Below are 14,745 nucleotides of genomic sequence, written 5' to 3'. Positions count from 1 at the left end.
GCTAGTCAGTTTCTCCTCAACAGAAGGAATGTTTAACAACTGTCACTTTATAACAGTGTGGGCATTTATGAGTGTCTCATGATGGCAGGGTCAGGCAGTTTCTATCTGCTACTCCTCCTTCCCCCTTAGGCGAAAATAAGAACCTACTTGGCCTGTTCTCATCTTGTAGCTACACACAGGATTGGGCTCGCTCGTCTGCACAAATGAAGCAGGAGTAGAAGTAACGCTGCCTATGTGGGCTATCAGCGTTTCACAGCCAGTGCTGGAACCCCCAGTCATCTTTTCCTTGACCTGATGAATCCTAAACCTCATCTGGAACTATGGCCATGACAAAATTACAGTCTCCACTGTGACTGTCATGTTTCCATATGTGCAACCTGACATGTCATGAAGATATGTGGTACACACAAATCATAAATATTTGCTGTTTAAATCCAGTGGCCGGGGGAGGCTAGAGAGATGGCTCAGTGGTTAAGAGCATACTTAGAAAGGACATGAGTTTGATTCTTAGCACACAGGCTGGGTGGTTTACAGCCTGTAACTGCCACTCCAGGGGATACAACACCTCTGGCCTCCAAAGTTAAAAATAATAAAAATAAATCTTTAAAAAGTAAATACATCCACTAAATTTGAGTTCGTTTTGATGGCACACACTACTTAATCCAGGTTGGTCAGATGTAGCATCAAAAATGTAAAGAATAATAACCCCAGAAGCAAATGATCAGCTTAAATTGATGAGAAATAAATATTCACACATGTAATAGCAAACTCTAAATTTTTGAATTCTCATATTTTGATTGAAAAATACAAATGATATATTCACTACACAGCATGCTTTGAAAACATGAATATATTATTCAATGACTACTGAATACCAATTCTTTAATTTAAAATTATGCAGTTTTAAAAAGTTTATATTTCATGTATTTTATCACAGAAGTTAGAAGATAGTGACATTGTTTCTGCCAAGTATCAATTTTTAATATGCTGCTGTTTGCACTCAGCCAAAATACATACTTGATGTCCCTCTAAAAATAATGCAAGAAACGAAAATTCTATGAATAAAAGCTCAGTTATGTCCTTTATTTAAAACAGTTCCTTGACAGAAATCCAAAATGTTTTGCAAATTAAGTCTCAAGTTTATTTTACTGAAAAATACCTTGATCTTTTTTAATCCCAGCGTTCCTCAAAGCCATTCTGTCTCCGATCTTGCCTTTTCAGCTGCCACCAACTGGCTTCCACAACTGCTAAATTCCAGCAGCCAGCAGGATTCAATTCAGTGCTTTGTTTTGACTGCTGGGTTCCTGGTAGGAAAATCAACTCAGATGAATAACTAAATTTTTAGGCTGGGAACTGAAAATCACAATCAACTCATTTCCTTTAAGTCTCGGGTTAGCAGATAGCCACACAGTAGCTGGTACTTGTCCCAGCAAGTGGTCCAGACAAAGCTCCAGGCTAACAAAAGAGAAGCCATTTCCATTGTTAAATTAATAGTTTCCTTCCAGGAAAAAAAAACAAGGTTAAAACCGCAGAGCCATTATATAAAAGCAAACAAAGGTCAAATCAAATGTAACATTGTACCAATAGACTGGGAAATTCAAAAGTACAAATTGTAACACATTTATATAGAAGAATGTTTGAAAATAGTATGTAAATAAAATTTCAATCATGTTTATTTAGTTTTGTGAAATTTTGAGCAGTAAATATATTTATACAGCTTATTGTTTCAGCCAATGTCTCTCATTTTTTGTTAGAGGGATTAAAAGATTAGAAAATCCAATACCATTTAAAATTTACTGTTATAAAGTTAAAAATTTAAAATATAGCTGGGCAGTGGTGGTGCACCCCTATCTTTCCATGATAACCAGACAATTGCCAAATCACCCCACATTCTCCCCCAAAAAGAATCAGTAAAAGCATGCTGCTCCTTTTGTTCAACTAAGGCAGCCTGATAGCCTCTGTCCAGAGTTAGCTCCCTTCTTTCTGCTCTGGAGCTGAAGTCCCAATAAAACAGATGTAACTTTGTCTCACATTTATACTCATCCCAGCACACAGCAGTATCTAGCACTCAGAAAGTGGAGATAAAGAGGACCAGAAGTTTCTTTTGCTGTCTAGGGATTTGAAGTCAGTTTGGGATACAGACAGTTCGTTTTAAAAAAAGAGAAAATGCAGCTAGAGGGGGTAGCTCAGGGTTAGTTACAGTGTATCCCCGGCATGCTCAAAACCCTGAGGTTCTTACCTCAGGAGATTATCTAGTTTGGTGGCTCGATACTTGGGCTACACAGTGACGTGATTGAGATGTAAAGGATACAGGCTTGGGTCTGTTTCATGGAGTCTCTGATTGAATTGCTTCAGGCTATACAATAAGCATCAGGAATTTGAAAGGCCCCTGGTGAAGCTAATGTGCAACCAAAGCTGACAACTACACTCTACTTCACTGATAGATGGTCAATGCTCCAATTTTTAAAAGTTTTATCTAACTTATTTACTTACTTATTTCATGTGTGAGTAGATCAAAGGACAATCTGCAAGGGCTGGTTCTCTCCTGTCAAGTCATTCCCTGGGATTGAACTCAGGTAGGTAGACTTGGGAGCAAGTGCCTTTACCTGATGAGTAATTTTGCCAGCCCTAAAGCTCCATCCAATATGGAACAGTAGCGCCAACCTCAAGGTTTTTTTTTTTTTTTTTTTTTTTTTTTTTTTTTTTTTTTTTTTTTTGGTTTTTCGATCAAGTTTTTTTTAATGAAAAGTTGTTTGGTTTTTTTTTTTTAATTTAATCAACAGCCAGGTATTTGGTGCAGGTGGATCTCTGAGAGCTCAAGGCCAGTCTGGTGTACATAGTGAATGCCAGGACGGGGCTGCGTAGTGAGACCCTGGCTCCCCCCCCTTCCCCCCCGCCCCCAAGACAGGGTTTCTCTGTATAACAGCGCTGGCTGTCCTAGCCTGGCTGTTTTTGTTTTTAAAAGAGGGTCTCAGCTGGGCAGTGGTGGCGCACACCTTTAATCCCAGCACTCGGGAGGCAGAGACAGGCGGATCTCCATGCATTCGAGGCCATCCTGGTCTACCAAGTGAGTTCCAGGTCAGGCTCCAAAGCTACAGAAAAACCGTCTCGAAAAACCCAAACCAAAACCAACCAACCAACCAAACAAACAAACAAACAAACAAAAAAACAGAACAAAAAAGTCAAACAAAAGTAGTAATTAAAATGTCGCGTGAAATAATCCCTATTTAAACAGTGCGATTCTATTTATGCAAAATTAAATATTAAAAAAATTAGAACGGGACAGGGGGTAAAGATAACAGGGAAGGGAAGCTGGAAGGAAATTCCAGGGATAGAAATGTTACCTTTTGGACTATGGTACACAGACAGACAGTTACACTTATTAAAACACCGACACGAACAACTGAGATCTCCATTACGATGTGGCCGTAAACAAACCGGTTATAAAGAGACGTGGTTGATTTGAGTGTGGGGATGTTATCATTATTTTCGATAACCTCAAACAAAAAAGCACAACAAACCGGAGATTAAAATCCGTGCGAAGGGAAAGCAGACAGCAGGGAGGGCCAAGCCTAAAGAAACACTAGAACTCTAGCAGCCGAAATCTACTGAGCCGGAGCGTCCCAGGAAAAGAAACTCGAGGTTTTTCCGGCACGCACCAAACCGGCTGAGTGTACTCACCGGAAGGGTCCGGAGGGAAACGTTGCCAGTGGAGCAAGGGACCCGGTAGCAACTTGGTTCCTGCGCGGATGCTGGAGCTGTAAGGCACCGGGCGGTCGACTGGTTGTGGATCGCAGGAGGAGGACGCTGGGGCCCACCGTCCATCCACTGCTACCATGATTCCGGTGTCGCTGCTGGTGGTGGTGGTGGGTGGTTGGACCGCCGTCTACCTGGCCGACTTGGTGTTGAAGGTGAGGGCCTCGGGCCTAAGGCCTTAGCCGGCGGAGTCCAAGGCTGGTGCTCATGGCCCTGTGTTACCCGAGGCCTTTCCTCCTCCTTTGCCAAGCTTCCTCTGGTGGGCGGGAGGAACTGGAACCCGCTCTGCCGGTGGTGTCTACGCGCACCCTTCCGCGTGGTGCATCCGTCCGGGGGAGTAAATAAAGCGGGGCATGCTGCGGGAGGGGTGTGGCGGCCTGCGCCGCAGCCGCATTGCGGGCGCCGGGTCCATGCAGCTTTTGGCTTCTTCCCGGGAGGAGCTTGTGGTGCGGGCTTGGGAGGCAGGGCTCGAAGGAGGAAAGAAATTAAAACATCCGCTTAGGAAATGGCATTGTTTTCCGTCTTTGTGCTAGGGTTACGACCCTTGAGCCCCTGCTGGTATTGGGATGAATCGAAATCAAATCGTGATTTAAATCACCGGTGTCTAACTCGAAAGTGCACACGAGCACCCGAGATTCCTGTTAAAATTTGGATTCTGATTCAGCAGGTCTGGAAGGAAAGATGAGATTCTGTATTTCCAACCAGTTCCTCTGTCCTACAGACGGGGCTGACTCACAGACCATGCTTTAAAGTAGCATGCTTAAAGTCCCAAGAATTTAGGTAGCCACATTTGCTACTACACACCCTGGACATGCCGTGTGGTTTTTGAAAGTTGTGGGTGTTGCAATAGTAAGAAGAAATTTCACCAGTTATCTGAGCACATGCTTTAGACACCCTTAGCATGGAATGGGTGTGGAGAACACAAGCGTAGATATTCCCAAGGGTTTAACAATTACAATCGTGAATAGTAAAACCTTCATGTGTTCTTTTAAACAAAATGCCTCATGGCATTGTGTCTTCCATAACAGTAAAATGAAATGGTCCCTGTGCTTCTTTGTCTTACTTAAACTTTAAAGCCAGATCTATGAAGTGTTGTCCTTAGGAGGGCTAGGCTCTGTCAATTCCCAACCTTTGTGACCTTGGGCAAATTACTACCTATGCCTCCATTTCTTGTCTTTAAACAGCAACAGGAAGGGTCACCTGGAATTATGGAGAGGATTATATTAATGGATCTCCATAATATACCACATAGATCTGAAGGCCAACGACCAGTAACACTTGGATGATCAGGCACTTGTTAGAGTGCCAGCCTCTCAGGTCTCACCACAGCCCTGTACAGTTGGAATCTGCAGCTTACCAAGATCCCCCTGTACATTTGTTTGGGCACCACTGATGCAGTGGATTGGGCATAGTGCTTAGCAGCACAGGCCGCAGTAATTTGCTGATTAGGTTAAAAAAAAAGCCATGTGATTTCTTCTTGCTTCATATGTGGAAAGAATTCCTAAATAAAAGGAACTCATCAGACTTGTGCAGTCTGTCCCTGGACAAGTAAGTGGGTGATGAGGATGTGGCTTTAATTTCTGGGGCATCCTCTATCTTCATGAAAGTGTCAACCCCTGAGTAAAGGCACACTGCGCAGTGTCTGGGGAATGGAGAGACCTTACCTTTAAAAAAGGTGAATGTGACTGTTTTGTCTGCTTGTATGTACACTGCATGCATTCATTGCCCTTGGTGGCCAGAAGAGATGGTAAGGTCCCCTGGAACTGGAGTTACGACTGGTTCTTAGCCACCATGTGGGTACTGGAATTTGAATCTGGGTCCACTGGAAGAGCAGCCACTGCTTTATGGGCTAAGCCATCTTTCCAGTGTCCGAGACCTTGCCTTTTTAAAGAGCATTCACCTTCTCTTGGTCTTCTGCCTTTGACTTTTCTAGCTTTCCACAGGAGACTGCTGCTGCACAGGTGTGCCAATCTCCTTGTCACGTCCTGGGAAACAAGCAGACTTAAAATGGTGTCAGAAGACAGTAGAGACAATTACAGATACTGGCGTTTAGTCTCAGGTCAATCTTTATGATGGGAAAAGAGCTGGCATGGCCTTGTAGGACAAATGCATTTTTCATACAGATGACAGTACTTCCGGGGCTTTCTGTAACTGCCTTGGTATTTATAGATCTACCTTAGTCAAGCTTTCGAAAAGATAAGACCCTTGAGACTGTTTGTAAGCAGCTAGCACTGTAACCCCTGGGGAAATTTAAGAGCTGCTGTGGAGATCGAGAGGACAGTAGGTAAATTTTGTACTTTCATTTGGCCAAAAGTGGTTTAACTTGAGGCTTGATGAAAATAGGAAATACTGATTCACACTAAGCTAACTCTTCTGTTGAATCCACTGGGAGTCTAAAAATGATCTCGAAAGACTTCTTTCCTTTGTGTGGAGGTAAAATAACCTGTTCTTTCACTGTGGTAGTTATTAGCTGTATGTGGCTACCTAGCATTTGAAAAAGCTTTTCTTTTTTTTTTCCAGTTTATTTATTTTTTATTAAAAATTGCCATCTCCTCCCCTCCTCCTCCCCCTTCCCTCCCCTCCCCTCCACCCACACCCCCACTCCCTCCCTCTTGAGGCCAAACAGCCATCAGGGTTCTCTACACTATGTTGAGACCAAGGTCCTCCCAACTCCCCCCAGGTCCAGGAAGGTGAGCAACCAAACTGACAAGGCTCACACAGAGCCCGTCCATGTCGTAGAGACCAAGCCCATCGCCATTGTCCTTGGCTCCTCGGTCAGCCTCCACCATCAGCCACCCTCAGAGAGTCCGATTTGGTCGCATGTTCCATCAGTCCCATTCCAAGTGGACTTGGTGGTCTCCCATTAGTTCTGTCCTGCTGTCTCAGTGGGTGAACGCGTCCCTCATGGTTCTGACTTTCTCATGATCTCTCTCCATCCGCTCCTCATCAGAACTTTGGGAGCTCAGTCCGGTGCTCCAATGTGGGGCTCTGTCTCTATCTCCATCCATCGCCAGGTGAAGGTTAAGGCTCACAGTGAGCCCGTCCATGCTGTAGAGTTCACATTCATTGCCGTTGTCCTTGGTTGAAAAAGCTTTTCTGAATGGAGATGTGCTATGAGTATAATTTTGATGCCACATTTCAAAGAATACTAGAAACAAGTGTCTCAGTGTTTTTAAAATGATTACACATTAAAATGATAGCTTGGCTATTATAGATTACAAATACATGAAAATGAATCTCCTCATCTTAAAATCTGGCTACTAGACCATTTAAAATTATATGTGGCTTGCATTTTTGACTCACATATTTCTATGTACTTCATTGTTCTAAGCAGGGGTCAAGTTTGCCCCCTACCTCCACCCTGCGACAGGATTTCTCTCTGTAGCTCTGGCTGTCCTGGAACTCAATCTGTAGACCAGGCTAGCCTTGAACTCACAGAGATCCACCTGCCTCTGCTTCCACAGTGCTAGGATTAAAGTTGTGTGTCACCACTGCCTAGCAAGGCTGGGATTTTTTAAGGGCTGAATTAGTAAGTATCTTAAGCTTTATGGTTCATGGAGTCTCTGTTAAATATTCTTGGGTTTTTGTTGTCTGTCTGGAGGAGATAGGATTGAGACAGCATTCCTCTGTGTGCTAGTGGCTGGCCTGGAACTCACGTTGTCAACTACGCTGGCTGTGAACTTGCAGAGATACTTTTCTGCCTTTCCTTCTAAAGGAAAGTAGTGGGATTACAGGCATACCACTGTGCTGGCCACTTTTGATGGTTAATTTAGTGGGATTTAGAGTCACCACAGAAACAATTCCCTGAATGGGGCTGTGAGGGATTTTCTTGATTAGGATAATGAGGGAAAAAAGCCAACCCTAAATGTGGGTTCCCATGGGGTGGGTTCCTGGACTGGACCGAAAAGGAGAAGGCACCTAAGTGCAAGCTCTCATCTTGCTCTGCCTCCCGACTGTGGATATAATGTGACTAGCTGCCTCCACCACCAAGCTCCAGCCACCAGAGTTTCTGCTCCGTGATGGGCTACACTCTGGAGCTGTGAGTCAAATTAAACCCTTCTTAAAACTACCCTCTATCATAGTACCTAGACAAGTAACTAACAGAAGCACAGCCCCAGCAGTTGGTTTTTTTTTTTTTTAAATCCCTTAAAATTTTAAAACCGTACTTATATTGTAGGCTATAACCAGATTTCGCTTTTGGACTGTATTTCCCTGGACCCTAACCCAGCTACCCAGTTAATCTGGACCTTTGATACTTTGAAGGGTAAATGTAAGGCTTTAAGATTATAAACATTTCAGGCTGGGATTGTAGGTCAGTTTGTGGAGTGCTTGCCTAGCATGCATGAATTCCTAGGTTTACTCTCAGCACTACTTAAACCAAACATGTCAAATGCCTGTAATCTCAGCATTTGAGAGGTGGAGTCAAGAGGATCAGAAATTCCAGGTTGTCCTTGGCTACATGGAAATGAGGCCAGCCTGAGTTTTGTGAAACTATCTCAAAAAATATTATCAACCCGTGGTTTCTCAACCTATGGGTTGAGACCCCTTTGGGGGGAATCAAATGGCCCTCTCCTCACGTCACCTAAGACCATCGGAAAACACAGGTATTTATATTATGATTCATAACAGTAGCGAAATTACAGTTATGAAGTAGCAACAAAAATAATTTTAAAGTTGGGTGTCACCACAACACGAGGAGCTGTGTTAAAGGGTCTCGGCATTAGTAAGGTTGAGAATCAATGTTGTTGAGCCACTAACATCTTGGTTTCATATACAAAGTACTTATTTTGTTTATGGTTTAATCTTTATTTAGTTCTTTACTTATGTTATAAATCTGTTCTTCAAATTTGAATGATGCTGAACTTTTCTTTCTCTTAGTCATCTGTGTATTTTAAACATTCTTATGAAGACTGGCTGAAAACCAATGGATTGAGCATCTCTCCTTTTCATATAAGATGGCAAACTTCAGTTTTTAATCGTGCCTTTTACAGTTGGGGACGGCGGAAAGCAAGGATGCTTTACCAATGGTACTTTTCATCTTTAATTTTGGGGGTTAAATTAGTAATTTAATTAAATTATGATCATCAGTAATAGCATATATATATATAAATAATTGTATCATTGTGCTTTTTCATACACTAAAAATCATGGTACCTGACTATAGTGGTACATATCTGTTATTCCAGAAGGATCACAAATTTGAGGCCATCCTAAGTTAGATTTCAAGTTTGAGGCCAGTCTGAGCTACATAAGAACATTGTCTCAAACAAACAAACAAACAAAAATAAATAAGAGAGACTGGAGAGGTGGTTTAACCATTAAGAACATTTGCTTTTCTTCCAGAGGACGCATATAAAGTAAAAATAAATATATACATAACTAAGTAAATAAGGCATTGAGGGAAATTTATGGTTTTGTATTTTACATGATCTTTGGAATACCTAATGTCCTAACAATTTCTTTTTTAAGATTTATTTACTTTTATTTTGTATGTTTGCTGAATGTGTACCACCTGTTTGCAGTACTCCCAGGAACCAGGCAGCTATGAGATCCCCGGAACTGGAGTGGCAGACAGTTGTGAGCCATCATGTGGTCCTAGAAACTAGGAACTGAACCTGGGTCTTCTGTAAGAGCAGCCAATGCTCTTAACCTCTAGCCATGCCACCAGCTCTTCATAACAGGTTCTTAGTTCAGAGAATATGGAGTGCTTGAATAGTGTCCTCTAAATTACTTTTTGTTAAAAAATAAAGCTTTTTGTTAAAAAATCCCAGCACTCAGAATACCGAGGCAGGAGAATTGAGAATGTGAGGGAAATCTGGACAACATAGCAAGTTCCAGGCCAGGTTAGTTACTGAGACCTTCTCTCTCTCTCTCTCTCGCTCTCTCTCGCTCTCTCTCGCTCTCTCTCTCTCTCTCTCTCTCTCTCTCTCTCTCTCTCTCTCTCTCGCTCTCTCTCTCGCTCTCTCTCGCTCTCGCGCTCTCTCGCGCTCTCTCTCTCTCTCTCTCTCTCTCTCTCTCGCTCTCTCGCTCTCTCTCTCGCTCTCTCTTGCTCTCGGTCGCTCCCGCTCCCTCCCTCCCTCCCTCCCTCCCTTCCTCTGTCTCTTATATATCTCACAAATAACAAATGTAAGTTCCAGATGTGTTCAAACTAATGTAAACAATTAGATAATAAAAAACTATGCAGTAATAAAAATAGGCAAACCTAAATTTCAGTTTTTTGAAAAGACTAATAAAACTGATTAAGCCTAGACCATGATTTGTAAAAAAAAAGTAAATAAAAATCATAATTAAAAATAGATAATACTTAATTCTATGAACAATAAAAACAATATTATAAACAATTCTACAACCTTCAATTTCACAACAGAATGTATGAAAACAGATTAGTTCCAAGTGTAAAGGAGTAGTTTTAATTATTAAAATAACAGAATAATAAAAGTATTAGATTTGATACTGTATTGGTATTTAAACTAGTTTATCACAAAGCGAAGCTAAAATAAGATGAAGATGGTAGAATGGGTGAAAAATGAATGTGTGCCCCAATCTTAAGAGCATTCCTAACTATATTAACACAATCAAACAGTGCTATATAAATGAGCAAATGGAAAGGAAACCCTCTAGCCCCCTTTTAAAACTAGCAATAATATTCAGCGTTTTGGGTGTTGGAGTTTTTTAGTTTGTTCAAACTGCCTATGAGTCAGTCAGATAGTTTAGATAGCGTAAACAAGGCCAGCTTTTGTAATTTCACCCATTGTTTAAAAGTAATGAAACGTGGCCAATTAGTTGTTTTGTTAATATATGCATTGTTAAGAATCGTACACTTACATGTTTGTTTTGTCCTTGTTGCCAGGTTCAATTTTGGAATGGTGTTTGGTGTGATTGCCATGTTCAGCTCATTCTTTCTCCTTGGAAAAACACTGATGCAGACTCTGGCACAGATGATGGCTGACTCTCCCTCTTCCTCCTCTTCCTCTTCCTCCTCTTCCTCCTCTTCCTCCTCTTCCTCTTCCTCCTCTCTTCACAATGAACAGGTGTTGCAAGTTGTGGTAAGTATACTCTTTTTTTGCTTTAAACTGCTGAAAACATAGATCTATTTTTCTGGCTAGTATACCTATAGTGCATAACATAAACATTAAAGTAAAACACCTCATAATTTTTCAAATTACACACTTGACCAAAAACCATTAGTACAAGATTAGCAGAAATTGTCACAATATTTGATGGCAGTGGCAATACCTGTAAAGAGAATGTATTGACCACTAATAAGACAGCCATTACAGGTTTCCCTTAACTCAGGTTGTCTACTTGAGATGTGAAATGATTATTTATTGCAAGGAGTAGGCATTCTGACTTGAGATCTCTAGAACATGAAAGTAAGCTACATCGTAATGTTGTGCAGCACTCCCTGTCCTTTTCATGGTTTTCAAAATTTAACCAATAATCTCCATTTAATTAAAAGTAGAAGTCTAGAGTTAGGGGCAAAGGCATAAGACATTTTTGGCCACTGATATTTCTTTGAAACTACTTTGTTAGTTGGACTAGCCTAGTATTTGTTATATAGCCCAAGTTGCCCGCAAACCTCCAAGTATTGAGATTTCAGATAAGAATCATTACACATATGTTGTGATTTTGTTTTTTAGAATTTAATTTATTTTCTGTGTTTGAGTGTTTTACCTACATGTATGTATACTATATGCATGCCTGGTACCAGAGGCCAAAAAGTGGTATTGAATTCCCTGGAAGTGTACTTAAAGACAGTTGTAAGCCACTGTGTAGATGCTGGGAACCAAATCTGGGTCCTCTGCAAAAGCTCCTAACTGCTGATCCAGCTCTCCAGTCTCCACCTTGTGATTTCTTAATATTAAAAACAATATGTGCTAGGTTTTATTCCTTTGCTTGTAAGGTATTCTAGTAATTCTTACTTTAAAGCACATGTGTAGGCTTCTGGCAGTACTGGTGTTTCAAAGTACAGCATCATGGTTGGCCACCAAGTGCTCTACTCCTGAGCTGTCACTCCTGCACTTATCTCTTACCGTTTGCCACCTTCAGTTTGCCAGAGTGCTCGACATTGGCTCACTTTTGCTTTGTATGTTTTCAGCTTTTATTTAAGTATTTCTAAATTATATTTTTATACTTGTAGTTTCTAGTCCATGAGTTATAAATATTGTATTAATCATATCCCTTGTTAATGAGACATTTAAGGGTTACGAACAGATTTTTCAGAAAAAAAAGAAATATCTCTATGACCTCTGCTAAGTTGGGCCAACGGAGAAAAACTTACATGTAATTTATAGAGAGTAGTAAAGATGGTTACAACTCTTTCTTAGAAGTTGAGACGAGGGGGCTGGAGAGATGGTGCAGAGGTTAAGAACATTGACTGCTCTTCCAAAGGTCCTGAGTTCAACTCCCAGCAACCACATGGTGGCTCACAACCATCTGTAATGGGGTCTGGTGCCCTCTTCTGGCCTGCAGAAATACACACAGACAGAATATTGTATACATAATAAATAAATAAATATTAAAAAAAAAAAGAAGTTGAGACGATTTTTCAGGTAAAGCTGCGTAAGACATGATGTATTTCTTCAGTAAATGTTTGTGAGATGAACGTTTCCTGCCTATGTAATGCCTATGTTTCCTGGCCATGTAATGGGTCCCAGTTAACTAGGGAACAAAACCCAGTGCTCACACTCGTGGAACTTTTTAGTCTAGAAGGTGAGATGGTATGATTGTTATTTGATTGGGCATTATACAAGTCTCTGTGGTCACAAATGGAGTGTAAGGTGTACCTGACACTAGGAAAGAAGAGAGCAGAAGGATGAGGACAGTCCATATAGCCTGGAAAAGGAAGATGGGACTCAGTGAGAACTCAGCACCCAGGAATGGAAGGATCACTGTAACATGGAAGACAGAATTATCCCAGTGATCATGAAGAAGTAGGTAACAGGCAATGTTTTCCATAGGAAGTCTCTGTAGATGTTTTATTTTGTTCTTATCACATGGCTAATAGACAGGATACATGCATGAAGTTTATTTTGTTCTCCCTGACTTACAGATAAGAAAAGTGAAAGCCCAGAGACATTGCATCATTTGCCCATGATCAGAGTTAGTAAATAGTATGTCTATCTCCATGATGATAAGAGTCTATGCACATTATGTTTCTCTCTTTTAGAAAGACAAATAAAAGCCAGGCCTAGTGATGCAGGCCTATAATCCCAATGATTCAGGAGGCTGAGGCAGGAGTATTGCAAACGTGTCTTGGCTACAAAGCAAGTTTAAGGCCAACATGGCATGGGCAACTTAGTGAGAACCTCTCCTATGCAAAAAGTAAAAGAAAGTGTTGGGAGGCATAACTTCATGATAGATCACTTGTCTGGCATGCATTGGGCCCTGGGTGCCATTTAAGGGTGAAGGGAAGGGAAGAGAGAGAGAGAGAGAGAGAAAAGGAGGAAAGGAGATAGGTTGGTTCATTCATTCAAAGAAGTATGCATAATTTTAACCTGCCCTTATGAGTACTGTGGTAAAAGTTTAGGTAAGCATATTATAAGAAAACAGTATGAAAAGTAGAAGATAAGATGGGTGATATAGGTAGTGCCTAAACTGTGAAAGACCTTTCTAGAAATTTTCTCTTTTACCTAGCATTCTGTGCAAAATGCACCACAGTTAGATCAAAGATGGGGAGACCATTTAAGAATACAGATGGAATGATTCATGCTAGAAATAATAAAGACATAAGCTAAGTTTGTTGCAAAGAGAATAAAAGCCCCTGAGAGGCGACCCAACAGAAAATGGTCCTACACCCATGCACATAGTGGCAACACTAAGAGCATTCAGTGCGTTAAAAAAAGAACAGACCAAGTTGGGAGGGAAAGGTGGTGGTGGGATACGGAAGGAGTAGGAGGATTAGAATGGAGGGTGGATTTGCTCCCAACACATTGTCTGTATGTATTGAATTTTCAAACGGTTTCTAAAGGGGAGAAATACAGAATACAAGTGATGGCTTTTCATTACAATTCTCAGCAGTAATTAACTTAATGTTACACTGTAGGTTATGGGGACAGATTAAAGATGACTTTTGGTTATACAATTAGTTAGTGTTCAAGAAAGAAGAGGATAGGAAGCCCATTGAGAGAAAATCTGAAGGAAGACTGTTTAGAGAAATCCTGATCATTGGCCTGTCTGCCTGCTGGAATTCCAATGGCAGTTGTCATGTAGAGAGGAAATTATTCCTCTCTTTGCTTCTCAGTTTATTCAGCGTTTATAAAAATACCAGGTGTGCTGTGCTTTGGAACCATTAAAAAGCCAGAAGCCCAGTAGTCTACTAGGCATATTTTCATATAATTTTGAAAGTGCCTTGTCTCATCTTTGAACTAGCCCTTGGAGCTTAAGGAATGTACTTTTGGCTTCTCCTCTGATTCCCTGCAGCCTTGTTCAGTATTAATTCCCACAACCCTGGCACTGTGTGCTGTTGAAAGAGTGTTCTGTGTTCAGTGTTCTGGTACATCTAATACTCTGTGCAATCGTATCAGAGACAGATGGTCATCTTGTACTGTTGCCAGCCAATAAGACCTGCCATCTGTCGCTATCGTCAGTCATGAACTCAGACTCTTACCTTGTCTTACTTATTAGTGTATCCAGAAGAGAAGGGACAGAGAGCTGGTTGCATAAAATGAATTGAGTTATTTGAAATAAAGGCAAGCTGTGCTTTGGTGTCGGTTATTTTGTGAGCTAGATAGTACGAATGAGAGCTAATCTTAAGGAAATACGTTTAAAGAGGTATCAGAAACAGGAAAGCTACTAAGCTGAACAGATGACTTACCCACTTGGGAATGGAGAAATGGTGGAGCACGGGGGACACTGATATTTGTGAAAGAAAAAGGTCTGAGTAAAGAGAATTGGAGATAACAAGATAGCACACACACACATTCAGAATGTTGATTATGAAAATGGGTTTCATAATCAAAGAACAGACACTTGGAATCAGTGGATTTT

The 14,745-nt window shown here is 41.1% G+C and overlaps 1 protein-coding gene across 4 annotated transcripts in view; it reads left to right on the top strand.

The window, feature by feature from the left end:
- Positions 1-3,704: 3,704 nt before the first annotated feature.
- Positions 3,705-14,745, top strand: part of Mbtps2 (membrane bound transcription factor peptidase, site 2) — a 64,538-nt gene continuing 53,497 nt past the window's right edge. The window contains exons 1-3 of one of the 4 annotated variants that reach the window (XM_038316612.1): positions 3,705-3,911; positions 8,635-8,783; positions 10,607-10,802. In XM_038316612.1, the coding sequence (XP_038172540.1) occupies positions 3,837-3,911; positions 8,635-8,783; positions 10,607-10,802 (420 nt within the window). In that variant the 5' untranslated portion in view covers positions 3,705-3,836. The remainder of the gene's footprint in view (positions 3,912-8,634; positions 8,784-10,606; positions 10,803-14,745) is intronic. The other 3 variants (XM_038316610.1, XM_038316613.1, XM_038316609.1) reach the window with 3 other exon arrangements.

Source organism: Arvicola amphibius, chromosome X (genome assembly GCF_903992535.2).
Source record: "Arvicola amphibius chromosome X, mArvAmp1.2, whole genome shotgun sequence".
NCBI lineage: Eukaryota > Metazoa > Chordata > Mammalia > Rodentia > Cricetidae > Arvicola > Arvicola amphibius.
This window is presented reverse-complemented; position numbering and strand designations above follow the sequence as displayed.